The 24,803-nt window shown below is 40.1% G+C and overlaps 1 protein-coding gene across 1 annotated transcript; it reads right to left on the bottom strand.

Annotated features, from left to right (window-relative positions):
- Positions 1-4,844: 4,844 nt before the first annotated feature.
- On the bottom strand, positions 4,845-19,107 carry LOC115469109 (anterior gradient protein 2-A-like). Its single transcript, XM_030201426.1, has 8 exons — positions 19,006-19,107; positions 17,614-17,752; positions 17,198-17,261; positions 16,935-16,987; positions 15,374-15,447; positions 14,136-14,199; positions 8,730-8,813; positions 4,845-5,137 (listed from the first exon to the last, which is right to left on the bottom strand). The coding sequence occupies exons 2-8, from the start codon at positions 17,738-17,740 to the stop codon at positions 5,088-5,090; spliced, it is 516 nt and encodes a 171-aa protein (XP_030057286.1). The 5' UTR covers positions 17,741-17,752; positions 19,006-19,107; the 3' UTR covers positions 4,845-5,087.
- Positions 19,108-24,803: the final 5,696 nt, after the last annotated feature.

Here is a 24,803-nt window from a genome sequence, read left to right on the forward strand (position 1 = left end):
CCAATTGAGTTCCACCCCTCACTTTATATGAGCAACTTACCAAAAAGCCCTTAAACTAGTTCAAAACATTGCCTACGACCTCAAATGAACTGAGGATTGAGAACAAAGGGGGTCTTTTACTAAGGCGTGCTCATGTTTTTAGCGCATGCTAAAATTAGGCGTGTGTTAGAGATGCCCATAGGACTGCATTGGTATCTGTAACATTTAACGCGCACCTATTTTTAGCGCGTGCTAAAATGTGAGCATGCCTTAGTAAAAGTCCCCCAAAATATCATGATCCCAAAGGCATATGACAAATCAAATTGCAATATGACTGCCCTATACCTTCTACTCAGAAGCGATCTTCCTTCCATAAGGTACCCACAACCGTTTCAGTACTAAATTTCCTACGAAAAATCTAAGTATAATGCAAATATTCAATTTTTCCAAGTATGATTGTAATTGATCAGTGACAATACTTTCTATAATTTTGGTGAATAATGGTATAGATGCCACCAGCATCATGTAATCCTATTTTAGGAATTGGAGTAAGTAGTACATTCCCACCCTTTGAAGGGAAAAAAAACCTTGAATAAACATAGATGAAATCCAATTTGTTAAAAGTGGCATAAAAGAAGGAGATGCCATTTTCATCAAATTGGACAGCTATCCAGAGCATAAAATGCTGAAATTTATTAAAAAATCTATCAATGTCTTGCATAGATGGTAAATAAAAAGTGTCCTAGACTCTGTAATTACTCCCTTGTTATTATTAATATCCAAATCCTTAAAAACAGACTTCCTAATCAATTCCTGAAGACTTTATTGAACTTTTCACTGAAAGTATATAGCTAACTCATTTGCAGTTGCTATAGTAGAAATTGTAGGTTGGATCTTAAAAAAATATTTACTACATTAAACAACTTCCATGAATCAATCACTTCAGTTCCTATTTCCTGAGAGAAATAACTTTTCTTTTTTCTTTTAAAAGTAATTTATATTTTATAATTTTAGTTCTCCAGCATATTCTAGCCTCCACTGATCTAGATTTTTTCCAGTCATGTGCAAAGGTGTTTCTGCTGTAAAAAAAAGTTTCATCAAACCATGGATTAGCCTTCCTTTTTGTACTACTCTTTGTTTTCAGAAGAGCTGAATCATCTAATATATTTGTTAACTTTGTTCTACTTTTCCATCAAAATCAACAATTCATTTTCCATCTCCCATTACTCAACTTTACTCCAAAACAATTCTATGGGAATCTTCTTTCTAGTTTTATAGGGTTTTATAGATGGAGATCCTTTATCCTTCCATTGGATAACAAAGTCCAATACATAATGATTTGACCAAATAATGGATTTGCCATGCAATATTCTCAATCATACAATTTAAGGAAGAATGTCTAGAGAGAGCCATTAAATCCAAGTGATGGCCTTTATCATGAGATTAAGTTCAGGTAAATTACGATTAATAGAATTTAAAAAAATCAACCAAATCTCTAATTCGTAAATCTCCCAAGTCTTCTAAATGGAGATTAATATCTCCAACCAGAAACACATGGTTAAAATCTAATGCATTACTAATTAAAAACTCATAAAATTCTTGCTTCCATCTAGTCATTTCCAGGAGGACAATGAAACAATATACAACTAATATGATCCATCAATGACCTGTTTGATATGTCACAAGCCAAGATGACGTTTAATGTGAGCAAGAGCAAGGTGATGCATGTGGGAAAAAAGAACCCGAATTATAGCTATGTCATGCAAGGTTCCACGTTAGGAGTTACGGACCAAGAAAGAGATCTGGGTGTCGTCGTCGATAATACACTGAAACCTTCTGCTCAGTGTGCTGCTGCGGCTCGGAAAGCGAATAGAATGTTGGGTATTATTAAGAAAGGTATGGAAAACAGGTGTGAGGATGTTATAATGCTGTTATATCGCTCCATGGTGCGACCGCACCTTGAGTATTGTGTTCAATTCCGGTCGCCGCATCTCAAGAAAGATATGGTGGAATTGGAAAAGGTGCAGCGAAGGGCGACTAAAATGATAGCGGGGATGGGACGACTTCCGTATGAAGAAAGACTAAGGAGGCTACGGCTTTTCAGCTTGGAGAAGAGACGGATGAGGGGAGACATGATAGAGGTATATAAAATAATGAGTGGAGTGGAACAGGTGGATGTGAAGCGTCTGTTCACGCTTTCCAAAAATACTAGGACTAGGGGGCATGCGATGAAACTACAGTGTAGTAAATTTAAACAAATCAGAGAAAACTTTTTTTCACCCAATGCGTAATTAAACTCTGGAATTCGTTGCTGGAGAACGTGGTAAAGGTGGTTAGCTTGGCAGAGTTTAAAAAGGGGTTAGACGGTTTCCTAACGGACAAGTCCATAAACCGCTACTAAATGGACTTGGGGAAAATCCACAATTCCGGGAATAACATGTATAGAATGTTTGTACGTTTGGGAAGCTTGCCAGGTGCCCTTGGCCTGGATTGGCCGCTGTCGTGGACAGGATGCTGGGCTCGATGGACTCTTGGTCTTTTCCCAGTGTGGCATTACTTAAGATCTCCAAATCAGAAGAAGAAAAAGACTCAATTAATTTAACCTTAAAAAATCCTTATATAAAACAGCAATACCTCCACCTCATTTACCGTCTCTTACTAAATGCAAGATTTTGTAACCTGGTTGACAAAGTCTTCTGATTAAAGGATCTTCAGCCATATGTAACCAGGGGGCTCATTTTCAAAACAGACAAATGGCTAAGAAGTGGCATAAATCTACATTTAGATGTTTTTCTCAGAATTTTCAGATGTTTTTCAATGAAGTCCATCAGAAGTGCATTCGAATCACAAGGGGGCATGTCAGGGGTGTGTTAAGGGCGGGATATGGGTGTTCCTAACACTTGGAATTTTTTCTGCCATAATGGAACAAAACAAAAACATCCAGGGCTATAAGTTGGAAGTTTTGGTCTAGACCTTTTTTAATAATGAATAAGCCAGAAAAATTGCCCTAAATGGCCAGATGACCACTGCAGGAATAAAGGAATGGCACTCTTACTCTTTCAGTGGTCACTGAACCTCTCCCACCCTGCAAAATGAAACAGTACATACCAGCCTGTATGACAGCTTCAGATGTTATGGCCAGCCCTAGTCAAGCAGTAAGCGGGTTCCTGGAATAGCCTAGTAGTTGGTGCCATGCACTGTAGAGAAGGTGACCTAGGCCCATAATCCTCTCTATTACACTTGTGGTGGAAAGTGCCAGTCCCCTCCAAAACCCCCCACAAAAACCTACTGTACCCACATATAGGTAATACCTACAGCCATAAGGGTATTGTAATGGTGTATAGTTGGGTACAGTAGGTTTTTTATTGGTTTGAAGGGCTCACCATACAATATATGGGGGTAACGGTGAGATTTGTACCTAGCACTTTTATGTGAAGTTCACTGTAGTGCTCCCTAGGGTTCCCCACTGCTCTGCTGGGATGTCTGTGTGGCCAGTCTACTAGGAAAGCTGGCTCCTCATACATCCCAATGGCTTGATTTTGTGTATTTTTCATTTGGACTTTTTTTTTTAATGTTCCAACAAGATAGATGCACTAAGCACAACAACATCTAGGAAATGGTCATTTTCAAGGAAAAAAGATAGACGTTTTTGTGCTTGGAAAATGGTCATTTTCACTACTTGATTTTTGTACATTTACATTTTCAGCAAAACGTTCAAAGTCAGATTTAGATGTCATATTGAAAATGCCCCTCCAGGTTTCATTAATAAATACAAAACCCTGTTGAGTCTACTATCCCATCTCTAATTGCATCTGTCTTATTACACACTGATCTGGCATTAATATAACAGCAGAGTACAGGGGTAAAGGATTTGGCGCATAAAACTGAACGCTTAATGCTAATCAAATTTCTCGGACTGGTTTTAAAACGTTGTGAATGATAAGAATGTTTAGTATTATAAGATTATTATTGACCACCTGTATCAGGTTAGAAAGAACATCAGTACAATAAATCAAATTACTATAAGAAGGCCTCACAGTAGAAACATAATCTAATTTTCTAAAAGTATAGTATGAGGGAATATACCAACCAACAGAAACAGGATCCACAGTGACCCATCCTCACCCACCACACAAAAACACACAAAGTACATATAAGCTAAGACCATACATCATAAGCTATAACAAGGCTCAATTATCTATCCCGAAAAACATATACAATCAAGAGATAAACCACTAATTATAACTCACCTTCTACTCCAGCTTCCAAACCTTTATCTTTAATAAGTACAGTTTGACAGTCTTGAATTTCTACCATAATTTTCCTCTTTGTCCAGCCTCCTACTCTTCAGTGTTTATTGTTATTCTGATGGGGTTTGGGGTCCCCAGGTCAGGTTTGGGAAGCCCTTCCTTAGTATATAGTGTTCAGCTGTGTTTAATGCTCTTCTGAAATAATAAGCAATACTCTCTAGGACATTTGAATAGAAAGATATGTTTAAAAGCATAGATTCAAAGACGCGCTGAAAAATGGCCTGCGGTAGCGTAGATGCGTGTTTTGGGTGCGCGCAGAATCATTTTTCAGCACACCTGTAAAAATGCGTTTTAAAATGTTTTGCCAAAAATGGACATGCGGCAAAATGAAAATTGGCACGCATCCATTTTGAGTCTGAGACCTTACCACCAGCCATTGACCTAGCGGTGAAGTCTCATGCGCACCAAAAATGAAATTACCGCAAGAGCCACGTGGTAGCCAGTTGGTAACTCCATTTTGGCATGGGTTGGGCATGCGTTGACACTTACGTGGCTTAGTAAAAGGGCCCCTTTTTAGCTATGCAAAGAAAACAAAATAAACTGCTACACCAAATATAAATACCCCAAAATGGATTTATTTAAAAAATCATTGCTTACACTGAAGCATACAGAATATATCTTTAAAAAACTTGCATACTCTAAACCACCATGTTTGAAAATGTTAATATAGTTATATAAATCATAATATTACATATACATGCGCACCAATGACATGAATTTCAAATCAAAACAAGTCATCAAAGAGTTGATGAATGAGGAGAAGAATTGTGAGGTCAGAAATCTTGGCTATCCTTTTGCTTATAATTCAGTCTTCAGCAATTTCAGGGCTTTCTTCATGTTGTCATGCACTGGAAGTGAAACATCAGTAAATGAAGCTAGCTGATGCTCTGTAGTTGTGTTAGCTTAAATATTACATTTCATAAGAGCTTTGCAAGAAATTAATAACTGACAGGCTTTGTGCATGGCTGGTGACAGTTTAACATGTAATCACATGCTTTATTTGAGTAATCTTTTTGTGTGGTTACATACAGAACTCTTTAGTCTGTGTACCACATGAAATGTTTATACTGAAGGTGGTTAGGACAATGAACTTTTTAAAGAGTTCAGGGGCTCTTTTTCTAAGATGCACCAAGAAATGGCCTGCACTGGTGCAGATGCGTGTATTGGATGCACGCAGGTCCATTTTTCAGCGCACCTGCAAAAAAGGCCTCTTCTTTTTTTGTTGGCCAAGAATGGATGTGCGGCAAAATGAAAATTGGTGCTCATCCATTTTGGGCCTGAGACCTTACCGCCATCCATTGATTTACTGGTAAGGTCTCATGTTAACTGGGTGGTAATCGTGGGCATGAGTGCAATGCCAATTACCGCCTGGTTAGCGCTGCATTCCAGAAAATAAAAAATATTTTCCAGCGCGCTTAGTGGACACGCATAAAAAATGAAATTGCCACCTGGGCCTCATGGTAGCCAGGTAGTAGTTCAAAATTGACGCACGTAGGACATGCATATACACCTACGCGGCTTAGTAAAAGGGCCCCTCATTGTCCTAATCTTGTCCATCCAATCATAAAAATGAAGGGGTTATAAGTTCCCTCAAACCTTTACCCAGTCTTGCTGTAATCAACCTATTAGGACCTATGTATTAAGCTGTGACAAACACAGGAGTACTATGGGATATATTAAATGCCGCCTTGAAAATTTTGGCTGTGGAGGTTTCTCTGCTACTGCAGAAACTGTTACTCTGAGACAATGATTCTCAACCCAGTTTTTGACACACAGCCAATCAGTTTTCAGGATATCCACACAGAATATGCAAGAAAGAGATTTACATGCTCTGGTTCCATTATATGCAAATGTATCTCCTGTATATTCATTGTAGATATTCCGACAACTGACTAGCTGGGTACATCATGGGGACTGGATGAAGAACCACTACTGTCGAGAATATGCACTCCTTTCCTCTTTCCCAGGTGCTAGCTGGCCCAAAGTCTCAGGACCAGGATACAGGCTTTGTGGTGGTATAAAGAAGACAGTGGCATAGCCATGGTTAGACCCAGGTGGACAGGGGCCTACCGACTTTGGGCTCAGGCCCACCCAAAACTGAAGCACATTTTCTGTGACTGATGGGGATCCTCAAGCCCCATCAGCTGAAGCCTTCCTCAACAGCAGACAAAATGTTTTCCCATTTTGACAGATGGTGGTTAGCATCCATGAGCTGCCACTGCTGTTGGCATTACACCCCCATATGTGCAAGGGGTTAGGGTTTGCAGCAGTACCAGCTTGAAGATACTGCCACTGGCTGCTGAGGTGGGAAACATTTTGACTGCTGTTGAGGAAGGCTTTCGTTGGTGGGGTTTGGGGATCCCCGCCAACTTGGGTGTTTATATTTTGTCTTGGGGGAGGAGCAAAGGGAGGGCAGGGGTAGTGAGAACTTCATGCCCACCCAAAATTAGCCATCTGTGCCAATGCTCCTCCTTTCTTCTCCTGGTGTTCTTTCACCGGAATGCAGATCTGGCCCAAAATGTACAATAAAAATAAAAGGCAGCATCCATAGAAAAACCACCATAACACCAGCCTACTTTCGGTACAATTTTTTTTTTTTGCATCAAATATTGAATCAGGTGCTATAGTTTAGTGTATAAGGTTGTAAGTCACTAAACAGCTCATTACCTTCCATTTGGATAAATAATCAGATGCTAGATTTAGTAAAGAACATGTGTAAAAGGGCTCCCATTTAATCCTCCGGGACCAACTCACTTGGCAGAGTGTTAGCTACATAAAATTGGCCAAGGGAATCCTGTGACTGAAACAGTGTTTGCTACATAGTACTTGGACATGGTGAAAAGAGCCTTGGCATTTGCCATGCTTTAGGACTTCACGCCAATGTGGCTCACCGTGCATTGTCCATTCAATTTCTCAAGACTTCTGTTCAATCTAAAACATTGCACTTATTTATTGAGATTTATTAACCGCTTTTATGAAGAGATTCACACATAATGAAAGAGAAGTACACATTTTAGATGTAATAAGTCTTGAAAAATCAAATAGACTCATGGGGGGAAGGCACTGTTGTAGCAAGATACTGTGAGCTCCATTGACATGAAGTTCTATTTATAATACTTTTTCTAAAGCAGTTTTTCTAGTTTGAATTGGGTTTTATTTGATTAATCAACTCATTCGCTGTTGGCTGCTTTAGTTTGATGTGCTATGTTTGACATCTGACACTGGCCACTCATTTCAGATATTGTTTTACCAGGTCATCAGTATGATTAGACGGCCAAGGTAACCACTATCCCCTGGATTCTATATATGATGCATAAAATTGTGTGTGCAAATTGAGCAATGAACCAATTAGTGCCAATAAATGATTAGTAGTGCCCCATTATCGGCACTAATTGGCAAAAATTAGATTTTATGTGCACATCTTGCTATAGGCGCTATTCTATAAAGCTGCGTGTGTAAATTATTGTGTGCTGATTCAAAAAGGGGGCATAGTTATGGGAGGAGCATGGGTGGGTCATGTGCATTCCAAGAATCTGCATGCAGTGTTAGAGAATATGGCAGATCCATGCCTAATTTTGGTGCGGGGATTTGCACCAGGTTTCAGTTGGTGTAAATCCTCACATCTAAAAGTTAAGCATAGATCTCGGCACTTGTATCTATTCTATAAACCAGTGATCTTCAACCTTTTCATCTCACAGCACACTTACAAAGCGCAAAAAATTGTCAAGGCACATCACTAGAATTTAATCCATACCTGCCCATTCCACTAAGATCCACTCCATCCCCACCCATCCCTGCAAGTAATCTCCTTCATCCCACCCCCCCATACCTGTAACCTTCAGAAGTAGTTCTTTCATTTAATTATGCTACTGAACTACATTAGACTGTGGCAGACACCCATTTACAGAGTATATATTCTTCCCAATTAATTATTTCCAATTACTGCATCGACCCAGGCAGAGAGCAAGTGTGCCTACGCTGAATTATTGAAAGGAGGAGGTGGTACTTGGATGTCTTGGAGGACTGTAGGTAGGCAGTTTGTCACAGAGGCTCATACACTCCCATGGAAACCTCACGGACCTGCAGGGGATTCCCGGAAACCCCATTCCCATGCAGCAGTTCATCGTGGCACACCTAGGGAGCAGCTGTGGCACACTGGTTGAAAAACACTGCTATGAACAGTGCCCAACTCAGAGCACCATTTATAGGATAGAACTTAGCACTCATTATTTTCAGCGACAATTATTTTTGGCACCATATATACAATTTGGTCCTATATGAGAGATGACACATGAAAATAAAGTTTTATTTAATCTCACTTTTTTCTTGGCACCTGGAAGGAAGAACATGCTTTGCTATTAATTTATTTGTAAATCACTTGTACCTGCTTTCAGCCAGTCATCGATTAATATTTCTAGATTGAGGATTTGCAATACTTACATAGATCCATATCTTCTGGCTCGTAGGTGTACAGGTGGTTTGAATATTTCCCTGGAAGATCTGCTCTGACTACCAGGGAAGGATCTGTGATGATTTAACAAAAAAACAGGAGCTGGTCAATATACTATGTTTCAAAGTATTTTGCTTATTTAATGTAGTAACCATGAACTCCACCCTCATTTTCTCTGTAAAGAAGAGATCTATCTAAGGAACCAGACTGTGGTAAATGTACTCTTTCTACTGGGAGAGTCCAGAGCCTTGAGGGTAGACTTCAGATAAATAATTACACAATAAGCATGAATCAGCATCCCTTGCAGGCTCTTCTCTAGGAGATGACAAACCACAGCAATGGGAACCAGGAGTTATAAGACACCCACTGTGATTGGCATATTAATTACTCATAGGAGGAGCCCTTTCACTAAATTGGAGTGGAGGAGTAGCCTAGTGGTTAGTGCAGTGGACTTTGATCCCGGGGAACTGAGTTCAATTCCCACTGCAGCTCCTTGTGACTCTGGGCAAGTCACTTAACCCTCCATTGCCCTGGTACAAAATAAGTACCTGAATATATGTAAACCACTTTGAATGTAGTTGCAAAAACCTCAGAAAGGCAGTATATCAAGTCCCATTTCCATTTCTCTTAAATGGCATTAGATTTTGCAGTTACTGTGCCTTAATGCAAAAAATTAGTGTGGTAAATGCAAATTTAACATGACATGACAACTATTTGGCGGCGTTCCAGCATGTCCTTTGCAGTTCCCATGTTAAAATGTCCATTAGCATGGTACTCTGGTCACAATTAGCGTGAATGTCCTTAGCCTCTCACTGCACAAGTGTAGGTTATCGTGCAATCTGTGCAGCATATCAGCTGCAGTTGCTTCTCCAGATCTATTCTCTGCCCGTATCCTGACTAGTTGCTACCCCTGAACATAAACCCTGGGATTGTATATAGCGTCATATTCTGGATTTGCACATGCAACTTAATTAGTTAACAAGTCTACTACTACTACTACTATTTAGCATTTCTATAGCGCTGCAAGGCGTACGCAGCGCTGCACAAACATAGAAGAAAGACAGTCCCTGCTCAAAGAGCTTACAATCTAATAGACAAAAAAAAAAGCAATCAAATCAATTAATGTGTACAGGAAGGAGGAGAGGAGGGTAGGTGGAGGCGAGTGGTTACAAGTGGTTACGAGTCAAAAGCAATGTTAAAGAGGTGGGCTTTCAGTCTAGATTTAAAGGTGGCCAAGGATGGGGCAAGACGTAGGGGCTCAGGAAGTTTATTCCAGGCGTAGGGTGCAGCGAGACAGAAGGCGCGAAGTCTGGAGTTGGCAGTAGTGGAGAAGGGAACAGATAAGAAGGATTTATCCATGGAGCGGAGTGCATGGGAAGGGGTGTAGGGAAGGATGAGTGTGGAGAGATACTGGGGAGCAGCAGAGTGAGTACATTTATAGGTTAATAGAAGAAGTTTGAACAGGATGCGAAAACTGATAGGGAGCCAGTGAAGCGACTTGAGGAGAGGGGTAGTATGAGTAAAGCGACCCTGGTGGAAGACGAGACGGGCAGCAGATTTTTGAACCGATTGGAGAGGGGAGAGGTGACTAAGTGGGAGGCCAGCAAGAAGCGGATTGCAGTAGTCCAAATGAGAGGTGACAAGCGTGTGGATGAGGGTTTTGATAGAGTGCTCGGAAAGAAAGGGGTGGATCTTACGGATGTTGTAAAGAAAGAAACGACAGGTCTTGGCGATCTGCTGGACATGATCAGAGAAGGAGAGAGAAGAGTCAAAGATGACCCCAAGGTTATGAGCTGAGGAGACAGGGAGAATGAGATAGCCATCAACAGAAATAGAAAATGGGGGGAGTGGGGAGGTGGGTTTGGGGGGGAAAATGAGAAGCTCGGTTTTGGTCATGTTTAATTTCAGGTGGCGTTGAGACATCCAGACAGCAATGTCAGACAAGCACGCTGAAACTTTGGTTTGGATGCAAGGTGAGATATCAGGGGTAGAAAGGTAGATTTGGGAGTCATCAGCATAGAGATGGTAGGAAAAGCCATGGGATGAGATTAATGAACCAAGGGAAGAAGTGTAAATAGAAAAGAGGAGGGGACCAAGAACAGAACCCTGAGGTACGCCAACAGGCAGAGGGATAGAAGTAGAAGAGGATCCACCAGAGTGAACACTAAAGGTGCGGAGGGAGAGGTAGGAAGAGAACCAGGAAAGGACAGAGCCCTGGAATCCAAGTGAGGACAGGATATCGAGGAGTATGCTGTGATCAACAGTGTCAAAAGCAGCGGAAAGATCAAGAAGGATAACTAATAATTAGAATTTACATGCAGAACTGACTAAGCGTTTTCTATGTGATGCACGTAAAATCTAAGATGTGTGGAATGGGCAGGTCATGGGCGTTTATAATATCTATGTGCATGGCTATAGAATATACCTGGTCCACACGTAATTTAGACGTCAGCATTTCCACCAAGCTTTAACAGGTGAATTAGCATGTGCTCACTGTTCAAATAATGCAAATGTATATATTTATTTGTTTGAGACTTAATATACTTCTTTAACTGACTAGCAGGGCAAAGCGGTGTACATCTAGGACATATAGAGGTGTACTTTCATAGTACTTAGACTTACAAAGTTGCATAGTAACCTATGAAAATTTGTAAGTCTAAGAGCTTTGAAAGTGAGCCCCTTAGTGAAAGAAACTACAGAGTTAAGATAGGAAAGGATCACATTTCACTTGATTGGCAGTCATATTTTTTTTCTGTTTTATATACTAAATATTCATCACAAAATACATAAAACAAACAAGCAACAAACAAAAAAGGGACAGGAACAGGAGATGGTGTATGTGTAGTAGTGGTTAACATTTATTTATTTATTTATTTACTTATTTATTAGGATTTATTTACTGCCTTTTTGAAGGAATTCATTCAAGGCGGTGTAGAGTAAGAATAAATCAAACATGAGCAACAGACAATTACAGCAGTAAAAATATTCAAATAACAATATAAAGTAATGCATAGTACACTACTTACAAAGTCAATGCAATACGTAATAGAACATTTTAATTGACAGTGTAGGGTATAAGCAAAGATGGAACATTTAAATAGGTAAGAGAGTAAGAGGAATTAAAAAATAAGGTGACTAATTTAAAGAAAGGTGCACATGAGGTTAGAGAGATGGTTAAATGCACTAAACTGCCTAACGTACTTTAATAAAAGGGCCCCATAATTACTTTCAAATAACTTTAACAATTCCAGAAATTAAAATTAACCATCTCTGCTGGGCCAAAAGCCTGCAGTTATAGGTGTCAATGCAGCAGTTCTACCGGTGAACCAAAAGAAGGTTCTCATACGGATTCAGGTGGAGAAGCCTGGCTATGTACACTATCTTTTCTTATTTGTAGGTGTTATCTTGGGTTTATTTCACTACTTGTCAAGAATAGAGATGGGTAATAGTAGGGATTAATGATGTATCAAATGTAAATTCCCCTTTTTTACTACTACTACTACTTATCATTTCTATAGCGCTACTAGACGTACGCAGCGCTGTACACTTGAACATGAAGACAGTCCGTGCTCGACAGAGCTTACAATCTAATTAGGACAGACAAACAGGACAAACAAGAGATAAGGGAATATTAAGGTGAGGATGATAAAATAAGGGTTCTGAACAAGTGAATAAGGGTTAGGAGTTAAAAGCAGCATCAAAAAAGTGGGCTTTTAGCTTAGATTTGAAGACGGCCAGAGATGGAGCTTGACATACCGGCTCAGGAAGTCTATTCCAGGCATATGGTGCAGCAAGATAAAAGGAACAGAGTCTGGAGTTAGCGGTGGAGGAGAAGGGTGCAGATAAGAGAGATTTTACCCAGTGAACAGAGTTCCCAGGGAGGAATGTAGGGAGAGATGAGAGTGGAGAGGTACTGAGGAGCTGCAGAGTGAATGCACTTATAGGTCAATAAGAGGAGCTTGAACTGTATGCGGAAATGGATAGGAAGCCAGTGAAGTGACTTGAGGAGAGGGCTAATATGAGCATAACGACCCTGGCGGAATATTAGTCGTGCAGCAGAATTTTGAACAGATTGAAGAGGAGAGAGATGGCTAAGTGGGAGACCTGTGAGAAGCAAGTTGCAATAGTCTAAGCAAGAGGTGATAAGAGCGTGGATGAGGGTTCTGGTAGTGTGCTCAGAAAGGAAAGGGCGAATTTTGCTGATATTATAGAAAAAGAAACGACAGGTTTTAGCAGTCTGTTGAATATGTGCAGAGAAGGAGAGGGAGGAGTCGAAGATGACCCCAAGGTTACGAGCTGATGAGACAGGAAGGATGAGAGTGTTATCCACAGAAATAGAGAATGGGGGAGGAGGAGAGGTTCAACATAAAGATTTGTATCTATTTAACATGCACCAATAAACTTTACTTCTAACAATTCCAAAACTAAAGGATGTTTGCATCAGTTCAAATCACGATTCCTATGCCCCCCCCAACCTATCCCTATCTCCAGCATCCACATGGTCTCCCCCATACATTATCTTATACCCTTGCAACAACTGCATATATGAAGAGCTACTATAATAATTCCAATATTATGCATTTTCTTAAAACCCCCTGCTCCCCTCCTCTACCACCCTTCTTTTGGAGTGACTCTAGAGTGCCATCTGACCTGATGTTTTCCTAAAGGGTATCCTGGAATATCGTCCCATCCCACACACACTCCCCTTGCCCCCCTATGCAATCCTCTTATAAGCTCCTATAGTTTTATCACAGATAGCCACATTTTCTCTAATTTCTCTTGTCGTTAATGCAAGATTGTTGTGAGCTTTTCCATCAGTAGCAATTGTCGAAGTCTATCTATTCACCCCTCTACTGTAGGTGAATCTTTTTGCCTCCAGTGGGTAGTTATCTCACATCTTGCAGCTGCTAAACACATTGTAATAGGCTTGCATATCTTATGCACCACACTCCCTGTGAACAATTCCAGTAAAGCAATCTCAATGGGCCATTTCTCTTTCCTTCCCAGCATCTTCTCCACTGTCTCTGATTAGTTTCCCAGTATGTTCTTTTCTTGGGGCATGTCTATCAGATGTGCAGAAAAGACCCCTTCTCATTGTACCCTCTCCAACACCACTCAAAACTCTTCATGAACATTTATTTCACTCTATAAGGGGATCAATACCACCTATATAAAATTTTACAACAATTCTCTTCCAAGATCACCCTGCCCGCTCATATATCTCTCGTTGTTTTTCAGTAAAGGCTAAATTTCTCTTTTTAAAAATAAATTTACTAGAAATTGCTACTTGCATTGCCCAGTTTCTTTTCATATGTTTCTCCTTATCACGAAAATATAAAACTCTTATCCACAAAGACAATCTTATTCTCCTTATCATGAAAATATAAAACACTTACCCACAAAGACAATCTTAGGAACATACTGGCCATCGAGTAAAAGGTTCTTGTCTGTTGGATCATACTGAAATAAGAGGATTGAACCATATTTTTAAAAATGTAGAATAGTTAAAATACCTTTGAAATAGCAGGATTCTTTATCTAGGATTATTTTAATCAGTTCAGTTACTGTGACTGACCACATGTAAGCTCTATTTAAATGATTATGGGCTATGTTAAAGCAATTTTTGGATCTAGACCTAAGTTGAGTTTGCCATGAGAGAAAACGTAATGACTTAAGTAATTACAATTTTTTGATTTCTTACTCTTAATTAGTCTTATTGAAAGAGTAAATAGCATTGAGGGGCCCTTTTAGAGAGTGGCGGTAAGCCCAACGCAGGTTACTGCACGCTAATCTGGAACTACCACCAGCCAAACACAGGTGCCGGTGCTACTTTCAGCCCCAGCTAGTGTCATTTGCTGCACTACAGAAAACAGCTATTTTCCAGCGCAGCAATAACCCAGCGGTAATCGGACAACACCAAATGCTACTTGGTTACCGCCAGGTTAGCATGGGAGCCCTTAACACCACCTCAATAGGTGGCATTAAGTGCTCCCCCTGCACGGCCATGCGGTACGTGAAATCTTACTGCATAGCCATGCCATTTTTTGGCCTTTTCACCTACTATGGTAAAAAGGACCACAGCACATAGCAAAAAGGGCCCTATTTATTGTAGTTTGGTAAAAGGACCCTTGAGTTCTGAATTTGGCGCTCAACTTTGGGTGTGAGGACTTATGCAAGCTGAAAACCTGGTGTAAATCCTGGTATGCAAATTGGGCATAGATCCCTACTTTTCTGTAATGCTGTGCACATTTTTTATGAATGCCCCTGACTCACCCATGTCTTTCCATAGCCACGCTCCCTTTTGAGTTACACGATCCAATTCAGGCACCCATCGTTACAGAGTAGCACTTAGCCAGATCTGCATCCTCATCATAATTAGTGCTAATTAAGTGCTTGCTAACTTCAATAATTAAATCATTGGAGCCTATTAACTAATTATTTTCAACGCCGATCTGAGATCTGTGCCCAAATTTGGGTGACCTTTATAGAATCTGGGAGAAAACGTTTACATTCATTGGTGGGAAATTTTGAAAATAATATGATTATGTAGGCAACACCTAATGCTAGCCCTATCTGTGATTTTGAATATTGACACAAGTAAATTTAACTTCAAATAAAATGTAATGAAACTTACAATAACATTCAAAAGAACAAACATTTCTGCTAACTTCTGAATGCCTTTGTGTCCAGAAAATGCTTTCTTCAGAGCTGCAAAGAAACGCACAATTAATCCTACTGTCCTGTTTGTCACAGTTTATGACCACAGAAACCTGAATGGAAAATCATTGTGACTTCATTGCATGTGAAATATGTTCTGTTTTCATTATAATAATGACTATTCATTTGGAATTCATAAAATTGGTTTTTTTTTTAAATTCTTAACATTCACTTTGTCAGTCAGCTGAATGTTTTTTCACCATGTCTTAAACCTAAAAGTTACAGATTAATTCTTTGCCATATGAAAAAAAAAAAAGTAGTCAGGCTGTGATGCTGTTTATTGGCCCAGAATCAAAATTATCTAAAGACTTTGAAACATATCAGTTCTTGAGTCCACCCAATTCCTTTCTTTTGAGTATAAGCAGCAACAATAATGAAAAAACCAAACAAACAAAACTATGATCAAACCCCACCAGGTACATCAAAGGGTGATATTTATTAATGTGTATGACAGTTAATGTATGTTATTTTATTGTTAATCCATGTTATTTTACTGCAGTCCCATTTTATGCAGTGAGACTAGTAACACCGGTAAGAAGTAAATTATCAATAGAGCACATTAGTAACTATGGCCCTATATCTGTCTTGTGACCAAGAACAAGAAGCTACTCTTTGTCTTTCTGATCGATGTGCATGTTAATGATTAGTATGTGCTAAATGCTAATGATGCCCTTAGGAATATATGGGGGTCTCTAGCATTCAGCGCACGCTTATTTTTAGTGCGCACTTGTAAAAGGCCTACTTATATTGCTGACTATCATGCGATTATCGCATGAGCCCTTGCCGCCTACAAAATAGATGGCAATAAGAACTCATGCATTAATATTTGGTAGTGGCCGACAAAGCATAAGGATATTTTTGAGATGAGTATGTATAAATTAAAAAAAAAGTGAACGAAAACTTCACTTTTAAGAACCGATGATGAAGTATGTGTGTAAAGCTCGATGACAAAGACTAATGGGTCTTGTGTAATACTGCTAAGGTTCTGGTGATATTTGTCTTATTAAGATACTACTAGATCTGGTATCAAAAATTCATTGTGGATTATTAGAAGAACCAGTATATATACTTGTGGTCATCAACAGTGGAGATGTTAATATCTGGCCATTAATTTGGAAAATGGAAAATAGGCCATTTTCTGGCTGCAGTAATAATGGTCTTAGTACGTGGGAAACACCTGCGGTAGGCTACGCTAAAGCCATTTTCTACTGTAGCTTTATAAAAGGACCCTTTAGGCTTGAGTACACAGTTCCCCCCCCCCCCTTTATATTATTATTAGAATAAGAAGAGAAAGAAGAAATTATTCTAGTCTTGAATTTGATATATGCATTGACCTTGACGAAGGATTTAAGAGCTTATAGTCCTGTTGCCTGTTAAATTGCCATAAATTACTGTAAAATGGTATTGAAGATTTAAACAATGAAATATGCTACCCATTCTTGTTTATTATTAAAAAAAAGTAACTAAAATATGGTTACCTTGAGAATGTGGGCAGTCTTCACGATGATTGATAACCATCAGAGGTTTATTACTTGAAGGGGGAAAAAGAGAAATGATGTTTAAAATAGTACATCAGCAGTAAGTATGCTAAGATCCTGCTACAGGACTGCCATCTTGAATCCAATGATTGCCGATTAGCTTCATCTTTGAGCTCCTGAACCTTGGTCTCAAATAAATTAAATAGTACACTAGATGGCACTACCTGTACAAGGAAGGAAATAGATGACTATGTAAATAATACCTGCTTTTGCTTTTGAACAAGGCTTCCTCATAAGTCTGAACCCATTCAAGACTGTCACCCCACCCTGAAAGAAAAGGACAAAGAGAAATTACCTTGTAAAGAAAGGTGTGCTCCACAGGTGCAGTGTTTCATATAATATTTCAGCTCTGCAGGCAGACGTTTAAAAGAAGCCTGCAAGGCGGAAGCTGAGCAATACACTGGATATTGCTGGGGTTTTTATATTTCAGGATTTATACATTAGAGAAACACAGAGACATTCCTTATCAACAGAAGAATCAGAAGGGACATGTTTAAGGTTACAGGCAGAGGTTATAAGAACCAGTCAGGTAAGTAGGAAAGAGAATTATGTGAAACTGAGATGGGAGTGAAAAGGGCAAGGCAGAGGGAAGGGATGAAATACTTCTGAAAACTCTTACCTCTGGAAAGAGTCTGAGGTTTTTTTGTCACATGCTTTTTAACACTCTCTTTGACTACAGGATCTTTGGCCAGGCTATGGGAGACAGCCACAAGCAGCAGAAACACTGACAAATACCCTTTCTCCATGATACGCAAGTGCTGAAAGTGCCATAAAAACAACATCTCACCAATTGTTATACCTGATGTGCTCCTTGAGCTACCGGCAGCTACTTTTAATAAACACTTTTTAAACAATTGATCGCAATAGCATTGAAATGGAAAAACTAGCAAAAATTGGTCTATAAATTGTACACACTTTATAGATTTGATTTCTCACCTTTCCATCCTCAGTTCAAGGTGAGTTACATTAAGGTACAGTAAGTACATCCCTGTCCTCAGAGGGCTTACAATCTACTTGTACCTGAGACTACAGACAGGGAAATGACTTGTCCAAGGTGAGAATGTACCTCAGTGGGAGAAACAGATTTCGAACCTTAAGTTCCCCTGTTTCTCAGCTCATTTTTCTTATCACAAGACTACTTCTCCATCCCTGCTGCTAAAAATTGAAGGAGAATCATTGGGTTTTTTTTCTGAGTGTATAAATCATGCCTATCATCTACCCATGTAACATTATTTGTGAATTTCACTAATCACAAAGTATACCGTAAAATAATTCATTTAGGTGCTAATTTTCAAAGTGCATATACTTACAAAGTTTCATAGCAATCTATGGAACTTTGTAAGTCTAAGTGCTTTAAAAACGAGCCCCTTAGTAACCTATGTAACTTTGTCAATATATTTACTTTGAAAATGAACCTCTTAGGGTATTTGGTCAAAAATTCCACAGCTTTTCTTAGTGCCACACATACGCAAAAATGCTCACTAATGAACATTTCTGAAGAATATGTTATACACATTTTTTAAAACTATACCTGGGTAACTTTGGAGACGAGGTGTTTCTTGTTGAAGCTAATTTAGTTTGTCTATGTTAAAATACTAGAAATTAAAAGAAAATGTGCCCCAGGAAACTATCAAAATCAAATCAAAATTCAGCATTACGACTTTCACAATAACCAAACTGGGCCTTAGTGTCACATGGACATAAGAAGTTAATTTATACATAGCAAACACTAACATGCATCATTTCCCAAAGGGAGCTTAAGTACTTTCAGAAGGTCTTAAGAAAAGAGCTTCTTGGTTGGTTTTAGTTAACTAGTAAATCATTAACAGAAAATCAGAAATGACTCTTGCCATCCCTTTAGTTTTGCATTTTCCTCATTCTTCTCTAATCTATCATATGGTAACTTCAGTGGTTTAACTAAGGAGATTGAAGGTATGCAAAAGTCAAAGTGACACAGGTTTAAAGTTTCACCTCTTAACAGGTGCATGTCTGAGAGAAGTACTAGGCTTACCTTTTCTCCCAAATGCACTGTTTATCCCAGAGCTAGGGAAGGGTTTCAGGCTTGAATGGTGATCAGTATGTTGAAAGGTCCTCTATTTATACACCTTGGCACACCTTGTCCCCACCCCTCAGTCCTAAATTTGAATGCTGCTCTCAAACCCCTTTTCTTCCTTAACATTTGACAGGCAAATTCATGAAATAAAAGCATCTTTCCTTTATCCCCCAAAAAGCATCATACGCTCAAGATTGCAAAGAAAGGATGGGGGTGTTTTACTTTTATTTTTTTATTTTAGTAAACTTTTAAGGAATATGGCAAAAATCCAAGTACAGCTAAGCTTAAATGCACACTTCTGATTTGCCTGAAGGCTGATTTGTCTTTGTGTGATTGGAGGAAAGATTTGCAGAAGGCAAGTTTCTTGTATTGCTATGTGAAAAGAAAGTGGATGATTCAGAACCTGGGTCTACAGTTGTACAAATATTAATTATTGACACCTCAGTCTGTTTAGTATTTTATTCAATTTTACATGTTTATTACCTTAGGGTGAGTTGTGAATTATAAAATTACCTGTATTTGAATTGAGAGAGCAAGATAAAGCAAATTAGAATCACATGATTTTATTATTCTGTTAAACCATGTTTCCAAGTCCAGAGTATGTTTCTGAATGTACCTGTTTTGTAAGATAAAATATATGTATTTTGGACTTTCACTCTTTTATTGAATTATCATCTTGCTTACAAGGTGAGAGAACATGGATACCACAATTGGAATAGCAAATGTCTCAAATAGCAGAATAGTACTGTGTTCCAAACTGTCCAGTTTTCAAGTCGATCTTGGAATTTAAATTAAGGGCCCTGTTTACTAAGGTGTGCTAGTGTTTTTATCGTGCGCTAAATACTAGAGTTGCCCATATGTTTCTATGGGCAACTTAGCGTTTAGCATGTATCAAAAATGATAGTGAACTTTTAGGCGCTGCTTAGTGATCAGGACCCTAAATATTCAGAAAATATCAGATTTCTAGAATCTCAGTGAATAAGATTTCCTTTATGACACACCATTATTGATATCCAATTCAGATTTTTTAAAACCTAATTTTTTATTTCAGAACCTGTAAAATGGTGTGATCTGGTTCATCTCTGGTAGCCGTTCAATTGACTGCACTGATGTCATGCCTGATAAGATATCCTATGGCATACTTTTCACCTGACAATCTACTAAAATATTGATCTAAAGAATGTGGCTTTTATTTGTGGCTCATTTGTGGTTGGCAAATGCAGAAAACTCAGATGCAATTTTTGTTCATTAGAAAGTTATATAGTATCTGCTACTTTTTTTTAACATGAATGCAAAAAAGAAAATGAGCACCCCCCCCCCCCCACCCGACTACTACAACAAAAAAAGTTACATTGGTGAAATGGGTATCCCCTAATCTATTGGAATAATGTGCTGTCTTCAATCTGTGGAAGGAATGTGTCATTCTCTTCTAATGAGATAGATCATGCTTCATTCCTGTAATGTAGCTACTAAGGTGCATTAACAAATTTGCTTCTGTTAACTGTAACTAGACTTCATTGCATAAAATGAGACATGGTAAAATAAAGAATGTTACCAGTGTTAATGCACGCTAATCAGTAATACAGCTTAGCAACTACAGCCCCAACTCAATGAAACTTTGTATCAGACCTTAATTAGGTACTATAAAATATTACTCTCACTTCTAATATTTTGTATGATTCCCATATTAACCCAATCCATTGTGACAATGTATTGTTTCAATCTGCTGGAATAATGATTCCTGTCCAATTCTTAGATGCAATGCACTATCTCTTTACTATCTCCAGTCTTCTGTGACAGTATATAATCTCTGTTTCATCATCATCATCATCCTCATCATGATCTCTATTGCACTAAAATGATACAGCATTATGTCATCCCCAACCTATTACAACTACTACTACTTAACATTTCTAGAGCGCTACTAGGGTTACGCAGCGCTGCACAGTTTAACAAAGAAGGACAGTCCCTGCTCAAAGGAGCTTACAATCTAAAGGACAAAATGTCAAGTTGGGACAGTCTAGATTTCCTGAATAGGGGTGTAGTGCTTAGGTGCCGAAGGCGACATTGAAGAGGTGGGCTTTGAGCAATGATTTGAAGATGGGCAGGGAGGGGGCCTGGCGTATGGGCTCAGGGAGTTTATTCCAAGCATGGGGTGAGGCGAGGCAGAAAGGGTGAAGCCTGGAGTTGGCGGTGGTGGAGAAGGGTACTGAAAGGAGGGATTTGTCTTGAGAGCGGAGGTTACGGGTAGAAATGTAGGGGGAGATGAGGGTAGAGAGGTAGATACAGCATTATGTCATCCTCAACCTATTACAACATTACCATAATTCCTTCAATCCATTTTGGCTAGTTTTTCTTCCCATATCATCCTCAATCCACTATGACATTTCTATGACTGTAGATGACTGAATTTGTGCCATTCCTCAGAGGCAAAGTGTCATGACTATATTTCCCTTCAACAGAGGTGATGGATCAGCACCTATCAAAACAACCAGTGTGCCATCTCAAGGCCATCTGCAGTCCACTTTTTGTATGAATCATGCCAATATTGCAGGTAATTTAGAGCTTACTTAGAGAACTTGCAAGCCCACTATATTTTGTAGCAAATTCAGGGCTAATGGGGCCTGCTTTACAGCAAGAGAAAAGATATGCATGGTAGAGCACACCTAGGGAGTGTATTAATGAAGTTTATGGCAGCACCTTAAGGGAAAATGTATTTGGCAGTGTTTTGTTGTCTGATGTTTGTGTATTGTTTTAATATGTATGCTTTTATGGTAGCCGCTTAGGTTGTAAGTGGGTTAGAATTTTAAAAATAAATAAATAAAATGAAATCCTTGCACAGACTTTGCCACTCCTGCCCTCACTATCACCTCGCCTCACCTCATTCCACTTCACTCCATTGCACCCCTCCACTTTTCACCATTGCTCAAAGAATATGAAGAGTTTCATGGCATGTATACTTTTAGCTGCTGAGATTGAAGCAGGGGCGTAGCCACGGGTGGGCCTGGATGGGCCTAGGCCCACCCAGTTTGGGTTCAGGCCCACCCAGCAGCGGAGCGGAGGGAGCAGGCAGCGCTGATCCTGCATCTGCCTCCTTCTCTCTGACGGCAGCGCTTCCCAGACGCTGCCTACCGCCGCCACGATCTACCTCCTCCCTCTGTCTCACTCTCAACAGCAGCGGTAGTGATTCAAACACGCTACCTCCTGCTTCTAACCCAGAAGCGTCTCCTATGCAGAGGAGACGCTTCCGGGTTAGAAGCAGGAGGCAGCGTGTTTGAATCGCGACGCTACCGCTGCTGTTGAGAGTGAGACAGAAGGCGGAGGTAGATCGTGGCGGCGGTAGGCAGCGTCTGGGAAGCGCTGCCGTCAGAGAGAGGGCGGGCAGGTGGAATGGGAGGGAAGGATGCATGGGGGTGAAGGAGAATCGCTGGACACATGGATGGGAGTGGGAGGGGAGGGGAGAGAGGAGAGTCACGGGATAGATGGATGGAGGTGGGAGTCAGGGGAGAGAGGAGAATTGCTGGGGATGGATGGATGGAGGTGGGGGGCAGGGGAGAGAGGAGAATTGCTAGGGATGATGGATGGATAGATGGAGGTGGGGGGAAAGGGAGAGAGGAGAATTTCTGGGGATGGATGGATTGAGGTGGGAGTCAGGGGAGAGAGGAGAATTGCTGGGGATGATGGATGGATGGATGGAGGTGGGGGCAGGGGAGAGAGGAGAATTGCTGGGTATGGATGGATGGAGGGGAGAGGAGAGTTGCTGGACATGGGTGGATGGAGGGGAGGAAAGAGGAGAGAGGAAGGTTGCTGGACATGGGTGGATGGAGGGGAGGGCAGGGGGCAGAGGAGGGTTGCTGGACATGGATGGATGGAGGAAAGGGCAGGAGAGAGGAGGCTGCTGGATATGGATGGAGGAGAGGGAAGGGAGAGAGAAGAAATGCTGGACATGGATGGAGGGGAGGGAAGAGTGAGGAAGGAGATGAGATGAGGGAAAAGGAAGAGAGGAGAAAATTGCACATGGATGAAGAAAATAGGCAGAAGCTGGATCCACTGGACAGTCAAGTCTGCGGAGGACCCAGAGCAAGAAATGAAGAAGAAAGGCGGAAAGTAAAGAAATAAATGGAAAGGAAGCCCTGGAAACGGAGTAAAGAGGACAGATAGCAGCAGAATCAGATACTGGGCCAGTATGATCAGAAAAACAAAGTCACCAGACAGCAAAGGTAGAAAAAAATCATTTTATTTTCATTATAATGATTGGAACATGTCCACTTTGAGAATCAGGTACTCCACATTAAAAGTTTATATTTATTTGCTTATTTATGGCATTTTATCCCACATTAAACATGAATTAGATTGGAACCTGGGATCATTTAATGTTTTTTTTTCCTGGAGAGAGTAATGCATTGCCTCCCCCACCCCCCAAGCTCTCTCCCCAGCTATAGCCAGCGCTGCAATTTTGAGGGGAGGTGCACAGGTGGACGGGGGGGGGGGGGGGGGGCACAGAGGTGGACCGGGGAGAGAGCCTGTTGTTAAACATTTACCAGCACACCACTGTCTCGTGCCCACCCATCCAACCTGTTGGCCCACCCAAAAATTGACTTCTGGCTACGCCACTGGATTGAAGCAAATTGCAGCCTGAAGAATTCACCCATGTAACTGCTTAGTTATTCAGTAAGCTGCTTTGAAAAAAATGTTCCCCTCATCCCTACGCCACTATGCATGTTTCCTGTATTATCTATGTTCAACTGCAGCAAAATAAAGTCCTTATATTATTCCAAATTCACTACACTAGCGCTCCTTTCAGTTACATGCATAATTATAGAATAAGGCGGGATCCACACCTAGATGGCCGTGTCTAAATGTAGTTGCAGTTCCCTGTCATAAGCACTATTCTATAAACTGTGTGTAACTTTAGCAATGAGCGGTTTTTTTTGGCACCAACGTTTTAGGCACCATATATAGAATTTAGTCCATAATTTCTCTTCTAAAAATATCTGTGTATGATTTATGACAGGATACCTATATGAGAAGTCTACAAGTGCTATTTATAAAGGCAACAAAGGTGCCGGTGTGCTTTTGGAAAATAGGTTCTTAAAATCAGCTCTCGTAACATATAAATGCAGATGCAGACATTTGACACCTGCACCAAAGCAGGTGCATACTTCCAGCTATTATAAAGTACATGGGAGTGGCCTAATGGTTAGTGCAGCAGCTTGTGGACCTGCGGAACTGGGTTTAATTCCTGCTACTGCCTGATGTTCAGCAGTGGGTCGAGATCCAGGGGAATCAGGTTCAATTCCCTCTGCAGCTCTGTGTGACCCTGGGCAAGTCACTTAACCCTCCATTGTCCCAGGTACAAAGGTACTACTTAGATTGTGGACTCACCAGTGGCAAAATGAAACTGTAAACTGCTTATGTTTAAGCAGTCTTTAAATACTTAAAGGAATGAATGAATAACTGCTCTCTACTCCACCCAAACTGTGCTCCAGGAATGCCTTCATGTTGTATATTTTTGGAAGGTTGATGTCCAAGTTATGCGATTAAAGGAACTTTGTCCCGATTTTGAAGGCTCTTGGTGCTTTTTGTTTTGCTATTTGTACATATATATAAGAACACACTGTCATGTCACCACAAGTACTTATATGAATATGAATGTATACCACAGGCTAATTTTGTAAAAGATCTTTTTGATATGTAAAACAGTCCTTTCTCACGTGGAAAAATGCATTATAGAATTATCTTCCTCCCTTCTCCCA

The sequence above is a fragment of the Microcaecilia unicolor genome, chromosome 1, assembly GCF_901765095.1.
Source record: "Microcaecilia unicolor chromosome 1, aMicUni1.1, whole genome shotgun sequence".
Classification (NCBI taxonomy): Eukaryota; Metazoa; Chordata; class Amphibia; order Gymnophiona; family Siphonopidae; genus Microcaecilia; species Microcaecilia unicolor.